The sequence below is a fragment of the Pipistrellus hanaki genome (assembly GCF_964339955.1).
Source record: "Pipistrellus hanaki genome assembly, chromosome: 8".
Lineage (NCBI taxonomy): Eukaryota > Metazoa > Chordata > Mammalia > Chiroptera > Vespertilionidae > Pipistrellus > Pipistrellus hanaki.
In genome coordinates this window covers 75966068-75984003 of record NC_140510.1, presented here as the reverse complement: position 1 = coordinate 75984003, position 17936 = coordinate 75966068, and the positions used below count along the sequence as shown (strand labels likewise).

Sequence of the window (17936 nt, the reverse complement as noted above, 5' to 3'; positions counted from 1 at the left end):
AAACTTGAAACACACACACAAAAAAAATGCAGATCTGAAATGCAAATCTAGTTGCAGTACCGAAACAATATGTTTTTTTGTTTTTTTAACCTAGAAGTTCCTGAAGTGCAGTTAGATTTCTGTAAGGTTCCGGGAAAATGTCTCTGATCAAACATTGCTGTCAAAACTCAAGCCCACTGAATCTCTATAAATGTACCTTTTCATACAGAGACGAAGAGTAGTTATCCATCTTGCATTTCCTCAACCCTGTGCTACAAAAGGAAGTAAGCCAGAACCTGATATTTAAAGTTACCAATACTATTAGTATGTCATGACAAAAGAAATAGGGGTTGACAAGTAAAACTCCTTCCATTTCTCCAAAATTGTATGAAGCCATCCAGACTTCTGGACCAAGAAGAGTCTTAGCTCACATGCTGGGCATTCACCAAGTCTTATACATAAGGTACTTGGCATTGTAATCCATAGAGAAATCTAGGTGTGGTCTTTATAATGCGTACTTGACTTTAGCAATTTACCTTCAGCCTCCAGCCTCACACTTTTTCTCAACCATAAAACAAGGGGATCTGAGACCTATGGGGATTTTCGATGACCCACCCAATAATGTCTTCTAAACATCAGGTAGCCCCACTGGTTTTCTAAATATGGGCCTTACCCCATTAGTGGGCAGTGAAATCAATGCAATGTTTCCCAACAACTTTTTTAAATAAAAAATTTAGACTGAAAATATCAGAGGGCATCATCCACAGTGAGGGTAAGTACGGGCATGAAACTTTTATTTGCTTTCTGTATATGTGTTGTGGATACTGGGTCATGAAGGAGAGTCTATTATTATTGTATTGATCAGTCAAAACCCTGGCAGGAAATAGATGGTTCACTCAAATTAGGTACTTAGGAGTTTAACCGAGAAACTATTTATAAAGGCTTGCACAGGGTTAAGGGGAAACATTAAGGAACAGTGCTCCTAGTAGTGGTGAATCCTTCTATCCTCTAGGACCCCAGAGGCCAGGGAAAAGAGCAGATGCCAATGCAGTGAACAGAAAAGTGTAGAAAGCGCTGCCTGATCTAAGCTATGGCCTTCAGTAAAGAGAGGAGCCAATCCACAGTGGATTGGCCAGAAGGGAGCTGCCCACACTCCCTTCTCCTGCTGTGGCCTCTGCCATGGCTGACCCCAACTAGAAGCCAGAGAGCTAGAGAGTCTACATTCTCCACCTCTCTGGTCACAGAGGGGGCTGGAGGAAGGTGGAGGACTTCCAGGCACTTTGAATCTCTATCACAAAAGGCTGGGGCGGGGGTGCCGGGGGGGGGTGGGGGGGCGGAGAAAGCACAGTATAGTCCATGCTTTCCATGCTTTCAACTTAGTCGGAATGCTCTTATTTCTAGATGCCACATTTTTCCCACATCTGCCCTCAAATCCCAATCTTGCATCAAGGCTCTAATCCAATGCCAAACTGATGCAAAAGATTAGCATCTTGATGAACTCACGATTTATGACCTCAGCCAGGCCCCCAACACTTCCCGACAACCCTTTCATCCATCTTCTGTCTCCCACGGCTCCTCCCAGCTCTCCATGAGGACACAGACCATGTCTTATTGTCTCTATCCCCAGCCTTGGAGCCTAGAACACCGTTGCAGACATTGAAATGTCTGTTGAATAGCGACTACAAAAACCTCGCACTGCTTCTTCTCCCAATTTCAACCCCCCAAAGTTTTATTACTTTGCCCTGAAATCTCAAAGACCACTTTCTCTTCGCCCTCAATATGCATAACCTCTACTCCCACAGCAACACAGTTTCTCCACCTCCAGTCTCAGTTTCCTTTGTCTCCATTAGTCACACAAAAAGGCGAATCACACAATATCAGCACCTGCCCAGACTCCTCAAGCTCTTTAGCTAGTCATTACCAAAGGCCTCCTGGCTCTGACCCTGCCTTCACCTTCACAGTCTCATCCCCTACTACTCCCTCCCATAATCACCCTTGGGAAATGTTCCATAATATTTTCTTCTTCGCCTACTCAAAGTCAAATGTAAGCTGCCTCTCTCCCCTTCCCCTGCCTCTCTCTCTCAAGCTCTCTCTCTCTCAATAAAAATTCGGACTTAAAAGTAACATGGGTTTAAGTACCAGATCTTGATCTTCTTTTCGATAGCAGAGTAGCTGAGGTAGATGTGAGAGCCAGGGTAACATAACAGAAATACCAAATTTTCTAAAAATCCTCTCCTTTTTTAAAATTCATTTAAATAACTTTAGACTCATGCAAATAACAGAAATGTATTTGTAATAAAACCAAAACCGCATTAAGGAAGCATGAAAACCCCTTAGGGTGGCACCCGTGGGCCTTCACAATCCAGTCCCAGTTCGTCTGGGCACCACCCTTCCTCCCTGGGCTAAACTCAACTTTCCACAACCCTCTCAGCCAGCGATGCCTTCTCACTCTATTCCCTATTCCCTCCACCCCAACAGCCTCATCCCACTCCTCTGACTGGCAGGTTCCTCATGGAGTTTCCCCACGGTTTCAGTCTTTTGCTTCAGAGCATTCCTTATCTCCATTGTATCCAGGCGAACATCCCACTGGTTCACTCTCAGGTGTGCTGCGTCCCCCAGAAGGCTGTGCAACTCATCAACACCAGAGACAGGGATGATTAATCTTCACAGGTCTATCACTGAGGCGTGTTTTGTGACCAAGTTACATTGGTGGCCCTTCAAAGGATTCTACCCTTGCTGTTATTCAGCTCCGTGTGCAATCCTCTCCCTTGAATCTGGGCTGAACCTGTTACTTGCTCGAACTAATGGGACATGGCAGAACACATCATGCCAGTGGCAGGTCTCAGCCTGAAGGGTGCCTGGCAGCTTCCCATGTTGCACCCTTTGGAGCCCTGAGCTGCCATGGAAGAAGGCTCGGTTCCCTGCTGTAGAGTTCTGTGGAGAAAACTACAAAGCAGAGAAGCAATATAGAGGATGGCTGGAGGGGTTAGAGTTATAAACAGTGTGGTCAGAAAGGCTTTTGGAGAAGAAAACAAACTTTTAAGATGAAAAAGATAAGGAAGCCAGATAGGTGGATCACTGCGGGCAAATGTTTTCGGTGGAAAAAACAGCACATAAGGTAGAGCCTGCCTGGCATGTTTGAGCAACAGCCAAGATATCAGTGTGGCTGGGGGAGAAAAAGGGGGGGGGGGTCAAAATGGTAAGAAATAGTGTCTCATCATCCTCAAGTTCAATGTTCCATGGGGAGGACACACAGGACTTAGCATGTGGCCATTCTCACAGCCACGATGCATTACAGCGAGAGGGCAAAAAGCCAAAGTAGGAGAGGGACAGGGCACATGGGTAAAGTCTGAAAAACAAAACAAAACTGAGCACAAGCTTCCAAGGATCCTCTTAAGTTGGACACCCCCACCCCCGTTCCCGGGAATGATTTTTGACAGCGCGTGTGAAATGTCATTTACCAGAGAGGCTCCTTAGAACCCCAGCATCCAGGGTTTTCACTAGGGGCTGATGGTACAGATCCCTCCTCTACCTAGCGGCCTCAAAAGTTCCAGACCTCCAGAAAAAGAGCAGGTATTCAGCACAAACCATACTGTTTGCGTGAACAAGTATAGCACAGGGAGTCATTCTCTTCAAAGAGTGGTGGAAACCCTCCCCAAAGCTAAGCTCCCAGATGCCCATTAAGGGCCAGCCTTGCAAGTAGGCCCAAGGCAAGCAGTCTCGGGGCAGAGGTGCTAACTTTCTGACCTGCATATTGATTGCATATGGATCATAAGGAAAAGGGGAAATTATTGGGTTATCACAAGAATTTCTGCCCTGAGCATCTAGAAAGATGACATTGCCATTTAATGAGATGGGAAGATGCGTGGGAGAGGTGGATTTGGAGGAGGGGATCTGGAATTCAGTTTGGGACATGCTAAGTGTAAAATTCCTCCCTGACATCCATGCAAAGTTGTGAAGGACTCTGCCCTCTGGGAGGTTGGGGTTCCTAGGAGGGATCTGGGGTGTCAATAAACAAATGATATTTGGAGCCTTATGTTGATGAGCTCTTCCAGAAGCATCTAAGTCTCACTGAAAATGTCTAATTTTTGTTCACCCTCCTTATTGGCCCACCATCCGCCTAATACCAGAAATGGAGAAGATGCATTAGGCTGGTGCATCAAAGATATAAGCCTCAACCTGTTCTATAAGTCAGTGGGGTTTTGCTCTTGTCTTGGTGGAGGATTTAAGAATATAAAGGTTCTCTCTACTACCTGTAGATACCAAAGGGTACTAAACAAAGATCCTTTTCTGATGGGGAAGTTCTCAACAGAGCAGAGAGCAAGGTCTATGAGAAGGTCAGGTGAAAGTCTGCCTGGGATCTGAGCTGCAGACCAGCGGTTTGCAAAGGCAGCTAAGAGAAATCATCAGAGGAGCTTTGGACCTGAACTGTCCAATAAGTAAGTCTCCTGTGACTACTTAACTTTAAATTAATTAAAATGTAAAATTCAGTTCCTCAGTTGCACTACCCACATTTCAAGTAGTTAGTAACCAGTCAAGGCTAGAAGCTACCCTATTGGGAACACACAGATCCAGAACATTTCCATCATCACCAAAAGTTCTACTGGGCTTCACTGTTTTAGACCTTCCAAGAGAGGCCCAAAGCTCTGCATTTTTAATACACAACTTAGATTATTTCAACAACCAATCACCTCAGCAAACATTGGTCTCATAAAAACCTGACAGTATCATTTGCTCAACTTCCTCAAGGAGTATCTGTGGCACAAATACCTTGGGAATGAATACTTGGTTAACTAAACCATCTGAGCACAGTGCTCCAAACTACAAATCAGGGCTGTGATCATCCCACCTGGGACAAGTAACTTAGCTCAGATTAACTAAACTACAGTCAAGACCATGGCCAATAAACCCCATGTGAGGCCAGAGGGGAAGGTGAGAGAAGGTCCAGGGGCACAAACTCAAAACTCTACCAACAAGCCAGTCAAAACAGCAATAGCACAGGAAGTGGGCCATATGTAAGCAAAGAGGAATGAGATTAAAAATTAAGCATGAGGACAGTAACTCATACTCACTTTCAGGAGACAATAAAGGAGGTGAAAGTATTCCTTCTAAAGAGAAAAGACATGCCTCAGCTGCCACTGATAATCGCTATGTGGGAAACTGAAGCTCAGAATAGTCCAAGCTTCGGTACTGTTATCTCCCCTTCCTCCCCCTGCAAAAAAAAGAAGATGGAAATCTGTATTTTTGCATGAAATCTCAAAATATTTAAACATGGCAATTACGTCAAAACATAATACTGAGTGGAATTAAAAAGCACATCTGTGGGTCAGACTGTGTTTGCAAACTTAGAGGCTGTGCAATGAAAGTCAAGGAGCAGAACCAAAACCAAGTTACAGCAAGTGCCACTCGCATGGTGAGTCAGTGCCATCGTCCACTGGGAAGAACGTCCAGTCCACACATTACGAGAGAAGAGAACTAAATGGAAAGTAAAGCACTCAAGTAAGTCAGTGCCCCAAAAGCATTTTCAATATCATGGTCCTTCTTTATATGTAAAAAAAATCCTTTAAAATATGGAAACAAGCCATCAAAACCTGAAAAGTTCAAAAATGCAAGAGTGCTAGCTTATTCCTCTACACTAGTCCCATACGTCAGCATACCAGATTCTCATTATTGTACAAGTTCTCTTAGATTCTGATCCCACATTTAATCAAGAAATAAAGTTGTTACTGTTGACTTGCTCAGATCTGGGAAGCTGGTCTCAGCTTGTAAAACAAACTCATTATTCAAACTCTCTGAACACAAAAGAGATTCATTTTGAAAAGTTTATCAAATGTTTCATTAATTTAAAAAACAAAGAAAAACGGTTTCTCATACAGTCAGATTCACAAATCAGCTTCTGAAAAATTCCAGCACACCTAGGTATTTTCCCATTAACTCAGTGTTCATATTATCTCACTCGAGGTCCGGTGCACAAAAAATTCGTGCACTAACGGGGGTGGAGGGTCCCTCAGCCCAGCCTGCACCCTCTCATAGACCAGGAGCCCTCAGGGGATGTCCAACTGATGGCTGAGCCACAGTCTGGCCTCCCTCTTTGGGAGGTGACCTGCAGGCCAATCGGAGAACAGCACCGACCAGTGAGTGGCTAGCTCAACCCCCCAATTGCCTCTCTACCACCAATGGTTGCCACCACCCCCATCACCACCCCTTCCTCTGCCCTCTGGCACCTGCCTCACTGGCCCCACCCCTGCCAACTGGTCCTTCCCCTGTTCAGTCGATTTGCATATTAAGCTTTTATATATAGGACTCATTTCAACTACTGAATACACCATACACTCTTGTTACTAAACAGATTATTCACTTTAACCTCACTGTGTGTGTGTGTGGGGGGGGGGGGGGGGGAGAGCGCAAGAATGTAATGAATGTTCAACTTAATAAATTATTTGAGCTCAGATGAAGCTGCTGAGAGAATTCATTCAGAGTCGGAATAAAGGGACAGTTGCTGATGACAGGTTGGTCTATAGATGCCTAAGGTACAGTATCTGCCATGGAAATAATTTAAAATCAAATGAGTTCAGTGATACTAAGATTAATGGTTATGGATTGGTGGTTCTCAACTCTGGCTAGACATTAGAATCACCTAGAGCAGTGGTCGGCAAACTCATTAGTCAGCAGAGCCAAATTTGAACAGAACAACGATTGAAATTTCGTTTGAAAGACAAATTTTTAAAACTTAAACTTCTTCTAACGCCACTTCTCCAAAATAGACTCGCCCAGGCCGTGGTATTTTGTGGAAGAGCCACACTCAGGGGCCAAAGAGCTGCCTGAGGCTGGTGAGCTGCAGTTTAGCAACCACTGACCTAGAGTGCCTTAAAAATACCTACATCCAGGCTCCACTCCAAGCCCAGTGCATGAGAATCTTGGAGAAAGGAACTCTGGGCATTTGTATTGTTTTGAATGTGAAATGTTAAAGTTAGAGGTGACTAGTAATCAGCCCGAGTTGAGCCCCTGCAGGATATGGGCTTAATCACCCCTTCACCTGGGACACTTAATTTTGATGATAAATTAAACTAATTTCTCAATGGCCCCCATCTTGACTATTTAAAAAGACACTCTCCTCTCCACTAACTACTTAACTTAATTGGATTTAGAGCCTGGAATGCTGATAAACTACCAGAATCCAAAGACAAGTGATCCCATAATTCTCCCCCATTAGTCAAATCACCTCCCCAGTGGAGTTTCTCAAATGGGAGAGTGTGGGGAGGCAGCAGAAACCTCAAAGTGGCACATTTCAAATTAGCACCTTCCTCAGTTTCCTACCTACTTCCGGCCTTATCTGATGCTGACTCAGCTGGTTCCTCACATTCCACAAATAACAGTCTTATTTGTTTCTTCTCAGCAACAGGCAGATACTTCTCTGATGCTGCCCACAAAACCCAGAATGCCCTCCGTGGCCTTCACTTACCCTCCAAACTTTAGAAACCCTGAATCTACCCTCAATCGTGAAATCTGACTTTCTCCCATCTAAATTATTCAGGGACCCGAAAGAAACCAACTTAGCTTACACTGGGTTCCCACCAAATTTCTTTTCTGAGCAGCACTCTCTACCTCAATGAGATCTAGCCCGTTTTTCCATCTGCCATTGGACTGAGGGGCATTTTTCACACTTCGTTTGCAGATCCTGCAATATTTGTCTCGGAAGTTAGACTCCTCCCCTATAAACAGATAGATCCCCACAGTAAAAGATAATCAAGAGGACACTGTGGATGTCCTGCCCCTCCGCAAGAAACAAAAGTGCTTTGTCATTATGTTGTTGTAGCAGTTTGTAGATGGGACTGTCTTTTTAAAATAAACAAGGTGGGGGAATTCCAGCGCATAATAACCTACTGGGCTGTGTAGTGAGTGACCGTGTAAGGACCTGGAAAGCCAGTTCCTGAGGTCCAATTCTAATTCCACAATGTGCAAGTCACATCTCTGTTACTGAGGTGTGTCTTTTCTCCCCATCGGTAGAATGGGGATAATAGCACCCGCCCTTGGGGAGTAAATCATTTAATACATGTCAATCCCCTAGGACAGTGCCTGCACAGATTCAGGTTAGTTATTATTATTACATGCAGGGTGTAAAATCTTGTTGTCCAGGGAAGCAAGCCTTTTAAATCACTTTCACTCGCCGAGTCCGGTTTGGCTCAATGCATATAGAGCATCAGCCTGTGGACTGAAAGGTCCCAGGTTCGATTCTGGTCAAGGGCATGTACCTTGGTTGCCAGCACATCCCTAGTGGGGGATGTGCAGGAGGCAGTTGATCGATGTTTCTAACTCTCTATCCCTCTCTCTTCCTCTCTGTAAAAAATCAATAAAATATATTTTAAAAATAATAATAATAATAAAATCATTTTCACTCCTTTAATTCATTTTCACTGGGTTTTTAAAATGAACTTATAACAAATTGTTTTTCGAACTGAATTTTGATATTTCTGATCTTTTCCCATTATTTTCTGAGTTCAATGGATGAGAGCATGGAATTTGTCCGAGTATTTCTTGACATTTTAGTTTCATTAGGAATCTCGCTTTATACTAGTTAAGCCTTATTATGATTACAATATTATTTAAAATGGAACTATGGGAGAGAAATATTTGGGGAGGAGGGGAAAATATCACTTGCCACTTATTAAATTGAGATTTTAAAAACCAAAAAAAAAAAAAAAGAGGGAGGGAGGATTTATAAGCTGCAGGTGACCTTTAAATGCCACGTTCACTAATACATAAACAGAAACAGAAAATTTAATGTCTGGTAATAAAGTAAGCTGGATCAATACAATTACATTATGGATTTTGTGATATTATAAATTATGTTTCAGTCCAGAATATCAATAACTTTTTAACATCTTTTAAGATCAAATTATAATACATTAAATATCACCTAGTTAGTTTCCTACATGCTATTTATAAGCTTGTATCTTACTTCTATTACCTAAGCAGCTTCATGTACTAAACTTCTAAAGATATATGATTTCAGGGCATAAATTATTTTAATAAAGAGTTAAAAATGAAAATAATTCATCATCTTAGTAAGACAATCCTTCAGTAAGATCTACTTTAATAATTAACCTAGAATAATGTTGTTACTATTAACCTTAGCTTACTTTCAGAAGTTAGGGAAATATGACTTCAGCCGAAACCAGTTTGGCTCAATGGATAGAGCGTCAGCCTGTGGACTGAAGGGTCCCAGGTTCGATTCCAGACAAGGGCATGTACCTTGGTTGCGGGCACATCCCCAGTAAGGGGTGTGTAGGAAGCAACTGATCGACGTTTCTCTCTCATCGATGTTTCTAACTTTCAATCTCTTTCCCTTCCTCTCTGTAAAAAAAATCAATACAATATATATAATAAAGAGAAATATGACTTCAAAGACAATTGGTTACATGTGTACATCTCAGTTTAACTGAATTACACAATGTAAACAGCACAAGCTATTGTAATAATGTAATTACGATCTATTAGAGTGGATACTCTTAGTTTTATAGGCCACTTTGATTATTTCCCCTGCTCTACCCCAATGTTATTAGTAAAGAATTCAGCTTTGGGTATTTTATTTAATATATTTACAGACCCTCTCCCTCTACAATTCTCAAGCCCTTCATTGTTTAAGGCAACGTAAACATGTATTTATCCAGAGTAGAATTTATTTCCCCTGAATAATAATTTTTAGCGGGGGCACAGAAGGTACGGAGATTTTTCTTAACTGCCCAAACTGTATCTTTGAAGAAACAAAATCATTTTTATGCCTTTGGCTAACCTGTAAGCCATTACAGGAAATCACATCTTCCCATCATTACACTGGTCAACACACCACTTCTACAGTTCTCACAGCGTGAGAACAAACAATAAAAGAACAATTAGCCTCGAAAGCAAGAGTTTATGACTTAGCCTGTTTCCGGAGGGTGCCATGCCTTCTCCATTGATGAAGACACAGAAAGTAGCCCCGTATGTTACCCAAGCACCTCACAGGGGTCCTAGCGTCCAGCTAAGTCTGGTGAACACGCATTCCACACTTAGAAACACTGCCTGAGCTTCCCTTGATGTCTACTTGTTTCTGAGTTCTGGGACAGAGTTAGGGACAGCCTTGGACCTCATTTCAATAGTCATCCACGATGTGACACAGACCACACACGTAGTAAATGTTCGTGAAATGTGTGGCATTAAAAGATAAACACTTGACACGTAGGCTGATTGGTGTAAGCCAGTGGTCGGCAAACCGAGGCTCGTGAGCCACATGCGGCTCTCTAGCCCCTTGAGTGTGGCTCTTCCTCAGAATACCACGTGCGGACTCGCCACGTACAGTGCGATTGAAAAACTTCGTGGCCGGTGCGCAGAAGTCGGTTTTCGACTCTCAAAAGAAATTTCAGTCGTTGTCCTGTTGATATTTGGCTCTGGTGACGAATGAGTTTGCAAACAGCATCCTGCCCAGTCTCTCAGGGAGGACAGCTGGCTGGAGAGGCTGAAATTCCAAGGGCCAAGTCAGTTACAACTTCCCTACGTGTCACTTGCTTTCACATCCCAAGGAGGCCCAGCGGGGTGGGCCTAGGGGGCTCAAACACTACACCTGAGGCCACCTGAGGCCAGCAGCACCTTCCAGGCTTCCGTGGAAAGCTTTCCCTCCAACCACTTACCAAGAGCGCTTCTCACACTAGGGTCCTGCCAATCAATCACCTGCGAACTTGACTAAAAGCGGAGTCCGGGGCAGTGAGCTTGGATCAGGGCTCAAGATCCTGCATTGCCAACCCCCTCCCTCCCCCCCCCCCCCAAGAGACCCCCCCACTGCGGTTCGGTTCCTCCCACCGCACCCCTTGGAGATGGAAGGCCCACACACTCCCGGAGACACCCAGGTCGCTTCCATCAGCAACACCCAAAAGTTGCGGCCACAGGTTGTGAGAAATCAAATTGCCCGGGCTCTGCGAGGCCTCTGAGCGTGGCCGCCGGCCGGCGGTCCTCGGGGCGCCCGGCCTCCCCCCACGCGCTCCGGGGAGCCCCCCGCGGGGCCGCGCCCCGCCCCGCCCCGCGCCCCCGGCGGCGCAGCCTCACCTTCTCCCGGGTCTTCAGGTAGCGCTGCAGCGCCTGCTGCGTGAGCTCCCGCACGCGCAGCTGGCCCTCCTTGCAGGGCACCACGATGCCGGTCCTGCCGAAGCACACGGTCACTTTCATCCTGGCCCCGCGGGCGGCTCGCCGGGCCTGCGAACAGGTGTCTGGCCCGGCGGGGCAGCCCCTCTCGGGGGAGGCGCGGCACCCGCGGGCCCGGGGTCCCTCCCCGGCGCCCCCGCAGGGCCCGGGGCTCGCAGCAGCGCCCTCGGCCCGGGGCGGCGGGCGGGCTCCGGGGGGCAGGGATCGGGGATCGGGGCAGGGGAGGCGGCGGGAAGGTAGGGCTGCCTCCCAGGTGGCGGGGCCGGGGCGCGCGGGGCTCCTCCTCCCGTTCCGGCTCCCGCTGGGGCCCGGCCGCGGCGGCTGCTCCGCGCGCCAAAGCGAAACTGCCGTCCGGCCCGGCCCGGCCTGGCCTGGCCCTGGCGGCGGGGCGGCCCAGGCCCGGGCGGAGTGGGCGGCGGCGGCGGGGCCGGAGTTGGGAGGAAACTTTTGCGCCGGGTCCCAACTCCGTCCGCGGCGGCGCGGCGCGCTGGGCTCCCGCGGCCCCGGGGCGGCTGGGCCCGGCTCTTAAAGGGGCCGCGGCGCTGCCGGCTCCGCCGCTCCCCCGGCGGCGCGGGGCGGGGAACGCGCCGGCAGGCAGGTAACTGGAGCCCCTGGAGCCCGGTCCCCTCACTCGGTCTCTCCTTGGCCCCGCTCCCCCAGCGCACACGGAGCTCTGGGGAATTGTAACGGGACCCGGGAGCTACCCACTGGGGAATGGAAACCGGATCCCATAAAGCACACTTGAGGGACTCGCTGGGAGTGTGCAGAGCTGGTACACCCTTAAATGCGGGGATTGGAGCAAGATTCGAGGCGGGCACGGGAGCAGGTGCTTTGCGCCACGCCCACCACACCCCGAGGGCAGACCTCTCGCAGGTATTGGGCTGCAGCAGAGGCCCTGGCCTGCTTGGAGTTTGTCTTCAGCCAGCATAGCATCTGCCCTCTGGAGCCCCGAGATGGCAAAAGGTAAGGGATTCTTGGGGATAATGTGCAGTGGAACCATTCCTTTTACAGAGGAAGACAGTGTTCCCACAAAAGTTGCACCCCAGGCCCAGATATGGTTGTGTATGCTTGCATAGATTCTTCCGAAATGTGCCTCCTGTTGTGCATTTGGAGGGAAAAACGGTTTTTAAAACGTTTAGATTCATGATTTGGCAGGTGTGGATCCATCACCAATTGAGATATGCTTATGGGGAAAGGGGGTAGGGAATTCAGCAAATACCGCGTGCATCATTTGTAACTCCCAAGTCAAATGAGCTCCTTTAAGCCTAACATCAGCCCTGTAACGTGAATCTTTTCCCATTCTGTGAAAATATATATATATATATATATATATATATATATATATATATATATCATATATCATGTGTATGTGGTTTTCCTTTACAATGATCTTACAAGAGAGAGAATTTTATCTTCCCTTTTGGCATGAGGAGCTGAGGCCAAGGGGGGTTAAGATCACACTCTTAGAAAGTAGCAGAGGCTGCATTAGAACCCAGGCCTGAGGCAGAGTCTTCAGGAACTGCTCTGCTGATTTTACACAGGAAGTACCAAGTGAGTAGAGCAAACGAAGGAATAAATAAGTGCTAATGCGGTGCATTCATGTATAGCCCCCTTACTTTCAATATCAAATGTTATTAGGACATATAAAATTATATGGAGCAGATTTTTAGCTGATGAAATAACTTTGTATGTTGCCATTCTACATGCTTCATGGCTTTTCAATTGCTCCGGAATCCTCCTCTTCTGCTCAGGTCATGAATAGCTCCTGCTCTTCTTCATTCCACAAACTTCCTCTTGGCCCAGCCTCAGCCCCTCACCGATAGCTGTAGCCCTGACTTAGGGAATGTCCTGGCTTTGAGAAGCCCTGGATGAACCGTGAAGGATACACAGACTCTGCAGATTCCATTCTCAGAAAGACTGAAATTGGGTGTTGTGAGATGCAAGCAGAGGTTGTGAGATTCTGAGATGAATGAAGAGATGAAGCCAGGCATGGATATAAACAATGCATTGTGCAATCCTGCACACCATGGAGTGAAATTTTTAATGACCCCCAAGTTAGTAATTATAAAAAAAGAGTTTAGTGTTTACATTTCATATTTATTAAATAGCCACATTTAATTTCTTCTTCAGCCTTATCACAGCATGAATAGAAACATTTTATCATATATTAAGAAGTTATGTGAAAGAACATAGTTGCAACACAAAGACATTCATGCCCAGCAAATTCCTAAATCAATATTTCATGTCCCATGGGGCCTCCTGGGCAGAAGACAATAAATAATTTGCCTTGATTGAGTCACACGAGAAGATTCTAGGCCTGGGTTCCATTTTCTAGTTTTGCCGTTGGATGGGTAAATATTGCCTGTGGTGTGATATTTTCCCATTTCTTATCCAACAGTTTAGCAAGCTTTGGAGTAGCCAGTGAAAATGTGTTATGCAGAGACCAATAACACTGGCCAATATTATTAGATAGCTCTGACTTATAAAAATTCTAACTAAATTGTCAGGTGCTGTTCAGTATATAGTGGATGAAGTTGGTAATTCTTAATATATAATCAACCAATCGTTCATTCTGATGACTTGCACTATTAAGACAGGAAAGTATTTTTACTCTTCAATGAATTATTTATAACAAGCATTATTTATCACAAAATTAATTGATTTGGAGATAATCTTTCTAAGACCCTTGGAGCAATTAGTACAATAGATTATGTTCTTAGCTTTCTTATGAAAATAGGTGCCAGAGTGATATCATAAGAAAGAGAAAAATGAGTATATATTTTTTTTAATTCTTTCCTTCCATTTCCAAAGCAAAGGATTTGGCAAGAATGAGTTTTTCTTGAGACATCTGTCTCTAAATGCCTGATGGCAATCATTTTTTGACTGTTTCTGTAGCTTAGCTAAGGCACCAATAACAATGCTTTACATCCTGAAGAGGGTACTGTGGATCATCAGCCTTTTAAAAGGTCCTTATTCACACTTGCTTTATAGGTAAGACTCACAGCTCTCCATAATGATTCAGCTAGACTTCCTTCTACTGGATTCCACTCTATGAATTTTAATGTCCTACCTTGATTATGTTTCTTGAAAAGGACTTGAATTATGAACTGAGTGTCTCTTTAAAAAATAAAAATAAACAAACCAACTATAAGCAATGATGTTGCAGTAAGAGCTGATCAACAGCTGGATGCTTTTTCCTCATTGTGTGATCTCCTTCTCTGAAGCACATGAGGCCTCATGGGCACAGAACACTAGTAATAGGTCCCACTCAGCACAGCACCAGGTCTTCTCACCACTAGGCTGCAATGACAGATTGAAGAAGGTGGCCAATGGCAATGATCACGGAAAATCTCAAGCCAGCTGTTATCCAAGGAGAGCTGCTGAACTGAGGGGAGGCTGCAATCAAGAATTCTCTTTTTAATCCTACTCACTTCCCCCAAGCTCATGCACTCTTCTTCTACAGCTCATGTATAGCCCTTCACTTGGAGAAGGGACTTACAGGCATAGAGAGAACTGACATTTGGCAGTAGATATTTATACTAATAATAGCCTAGGTGGTTGTCATGCCCTCATGCATCGAGCCCTCATGTCTCACAAGATGGCTGCCACAAGATGGCCACACCCACAGCGGAGGTGGGGCCCAGTGGAGGAGGTGGGTTGAGGCAGGGGAGAGCAGTTTTGGGAAGAGCTCCTTCTTCTGTCTGTTCCAGAACTTCCAATTTAAACAGAAGATTCTGAACCCTTGTTCTTGCTATCATTGTAAATCTCAAAAAAAGAAAAAAGAAAAGAAAAGAAAATATTTTGTAAGTGTTAGAACGACTATTACAGAAAATAGAAAACCATTAAAGGACTTTAAGCAGAACAGTGACATGATCAGATTTGTGCATGGTGCAATGCAGAGGATCTGGGAGACAGACCAAGGCCCCTCCTTAGTGTATTCCTTCCATCATTCATATCTCTATCCCACAGTATTTTCTCTACACCTGTAATCTGTTGAGCCTTACAGTGATCACAAAGCTTAGATTCTAGTGAGAAAGAGATGATAAAAGACTAACCAAATCAACAAAATGTTCGCAGATTGTGATAAGGTGTAATGAAGGCTATTAACAGCAGGCTGTGTGATAGGGAATATTGGGGGAAATGAGAACCTGTTTAGATTGAATGAACAAGAGGGGGGAAAAAAAGAAAAAGAAAAAAAAAAAAAACTTTGTGCAGAACTTAGATCAAAAGGAACAGCGACTGCAAGTATTCCCAAGACTGGTATGTTTTAAAAAATTAAGAGAAAACCAGTTTGGTCTGTGCATTAAGGAGCCAGGAGAAAGAGGCCAGGAATAAGTTGAAGTTGAAGAGATTGTCTACAAGAATGTCCTCCTAAAGGGCTTACCAGGGTCTTCAAACTACGGCCCGCGGGCCACATGCGGCCCGCAGAGGAGTCTGATCTGGCCCGCCAGGTTTTTTGGGCAGTGAGTGCAGCTGAGGTGTTACAGTAGGAATTAGTAGTTCATATAGTCCGGCCCTCCAGCTCTCTGAGGGACCGTGATCTGGCCCCCACTTTAAAAAGTTTGAGGACCCCTGGTTAGGCAATATTGTTGGTGAGGAAGGATGAATTCAAGAGATGTTTCAGAATTTGTGACAGATCTAAAATGGTAGGCTTTAAGGAGGCATCAAGAAAGGCATCAGTTTTTAGTTGAGAGGTGACATTATTAATTAAAGCTAGAGAATCTTGGAAAGGGGGTGTAAGGATAGTGAGGAAAGGAAATTAAGTTCAGTTTGGGACATTTGGAGTTCTTGTGCCTGCAAGGCGCCCACATAGAGGTGTTTAGATAGCTAGAAACGTAAGATTTGAAGCACTGGAGAGTCTGAAGACTCGGTATATAAGTTTAGGAGTCATAGATTTGAATTTAAACTCGTCAGAATGGGAGGTATCATCCAAAAAAGAAGTTTAGAATAAAAAGGCAACGTGGCTTAGAGTAGAACCCTGGAAAATGCTAATATTTAAGAAGAGAGAAATCCAGAAAAATATCCATATGATGATGCATTATTAATTACAAATCATTATGCTTATTCTGTACAAGGTCTTATTGGTGTGAACGATGTGAGAAGAAAGGGTGCTACTGCCCTAGTGGAAACACAATGGTAGAGAACAGGAAATTGAATGTTAAGAATGGCAAGCATGATAGTCTCACTGGAACAGATAGGCTTCAGTGGAGCATAACATAGGATATAAGGTTATAAAGATACGGGAAGAAGGAAATGATGGAGGGTGATGATTGAGAGAGCTGTTATAGCTGGACCAAGGAGCATGGATCTGCTTCACCAAAGAAATATCCTCTAGATGCTTGAGCAAAGGAGTAGTATGCATAAAATAGCCTTTGATGGTCATTATTCTGACATCTTCATGTACAAAGAATTAGAGTTAAAAGTTGGGAAGGATTCCAAAGACGAATGTTGGAGCAAATAATATAAAAGTAAATTCAAGTGAAATATCCTACATGTATATAGTCATAAAATATTTCCACATGTACATGTGTTTATCTGAAATAGACTATGATTGCTTAATGTCCATTCCTACTATTCTATTCCATGCCTGGGAAGTGGGGGTGTATTAAATGACTCAGGATCCAGTGAAGCAAACAGAAAACACACCCTATCGCAAATAGAAGGCATTAAATAAAAGAAATTAATTACACTGTGATAGAGAAGCTAAAAAGTCAAACAGGAAATGGCAAGGCAACTGAGAGATTAGCCACAGTAGGAAGCTGCTGCTTTCTCTAAGGTTGGCTGGATGCAGGGAAGAAGTAGTATTAGCAAAAAGCAGGTGCTGAGAAGCCTGGCAGGAGCTAAAACCATATCAGGGACTCCCTGCAGAAGCTGGGAGCACAGAGAGAGGGGTTGTCCAGAGGAAAACTGGAACTAGAAGGAGTTGTAGTCATGAAAACACAACCAGAGGAGTGACAGAGAAAGTGAGTGCCATACCCTCCCCGGGTCCCTTCTCCTGTCCTCCATGCTTCCATCTGTGTTTCACACTAACAGGAAGGGAGCTGGGGAATAAATACCCAACCACATATTGGCCCACAGCTGATCGCTTACGGGTGCATTTCATAGGTCACATCCACTGGAAGGCACAAGGCAAGGGAGTCCAATGAGATTCTTGGAGTTGAATAGGAGAGTAAAGAGTAGAGAGTGGTCACCATGAATAATGCATCTTCAAGGTTTGCAATGGTGTGGACTATAGACTTCCCTTCTTGACATTTTACCCATTTAGAGTTGGTCCCATTGAGCAAGTGTGCTTGAGGCGCAAAAGTTTTCCAAAGTATTTTTGTTGTAACTTGATCCCTCAAAACACATGATTTGCTCTACATAAGAAAGCCCTTTGTTACTGTTGAAGCAGATAGGCTTTTACTAGACTCTTGAGAATTGCTAGGGATGCTTGAAATGTTTTACCTATTCTCTTGATGTCAGTTTTTGTTGTGCAGAGTAACCATGCTTTCATGTAAAACATCTCTTGGTATTATCATTAGAATAAGAACATGGACTTGAGAAGATTTTTTTTTTATATATTCTACTTGGCATTTCCTTTGTTATTTTTCCTAAGTGTTGCTATCATATATATTTTTACATACATCATGTTTTTTATTAAATATATTTTAAACATTAAACTAAAGTCAGGTGCTAGATCATTTCATGGAATATGTAGTATCAGATTTATGAGCAGCTTATGAATGGCATATGTTTATGAGATAGCTGTAAAACCTGTTTATTATATAAACTTATTAATTTAT

At 44.5% G+C, this 17936-nt stretch overlaps 1 protein-coding gene and 1 long non-coding RNA gene across 4 annotated transcripts in view; one reads left to right on the top strand and one right to left on the bottom strand.

Moving 5' to 3' along the window:
• The window catches only part of PARD3B (par-3 family cell polarity regulator beta), an 861040-nt gene extending 849716 nt beyond the window's left edge, over positions 1–11324 (bottom strand). The window contains exon 1 of the mRNA XM_084892180.1: positions 11059–11324. Within this exon, the coding sequence (XP_084748306.1) occupies positions 11059–11178 (120 nt within the window). The 5' untranslated portion in view covers positions 11179–11324. The remainder of the gene's footprint in view (positions 1–11058) is intronic.
• A 421-nt stretch (positions 11325–11745) lies between these two features.
• The window catches only part of LOC311626592, a 39537-nt gene continuing 33346 nt past the window's right edge, over positions 11746–17936 (top strand). For all 3 annotated transcript variants that reach the window (XR_014795724.1, XR_014795725.1, XR_014795726.1), the window contains exon 1: positions 11746–12117. This is a non-coding gene — a long non-coding RNA (uncharacterized lncRNA). The remainder of the gene's footprint in view (positions 12118–17936) is intronic.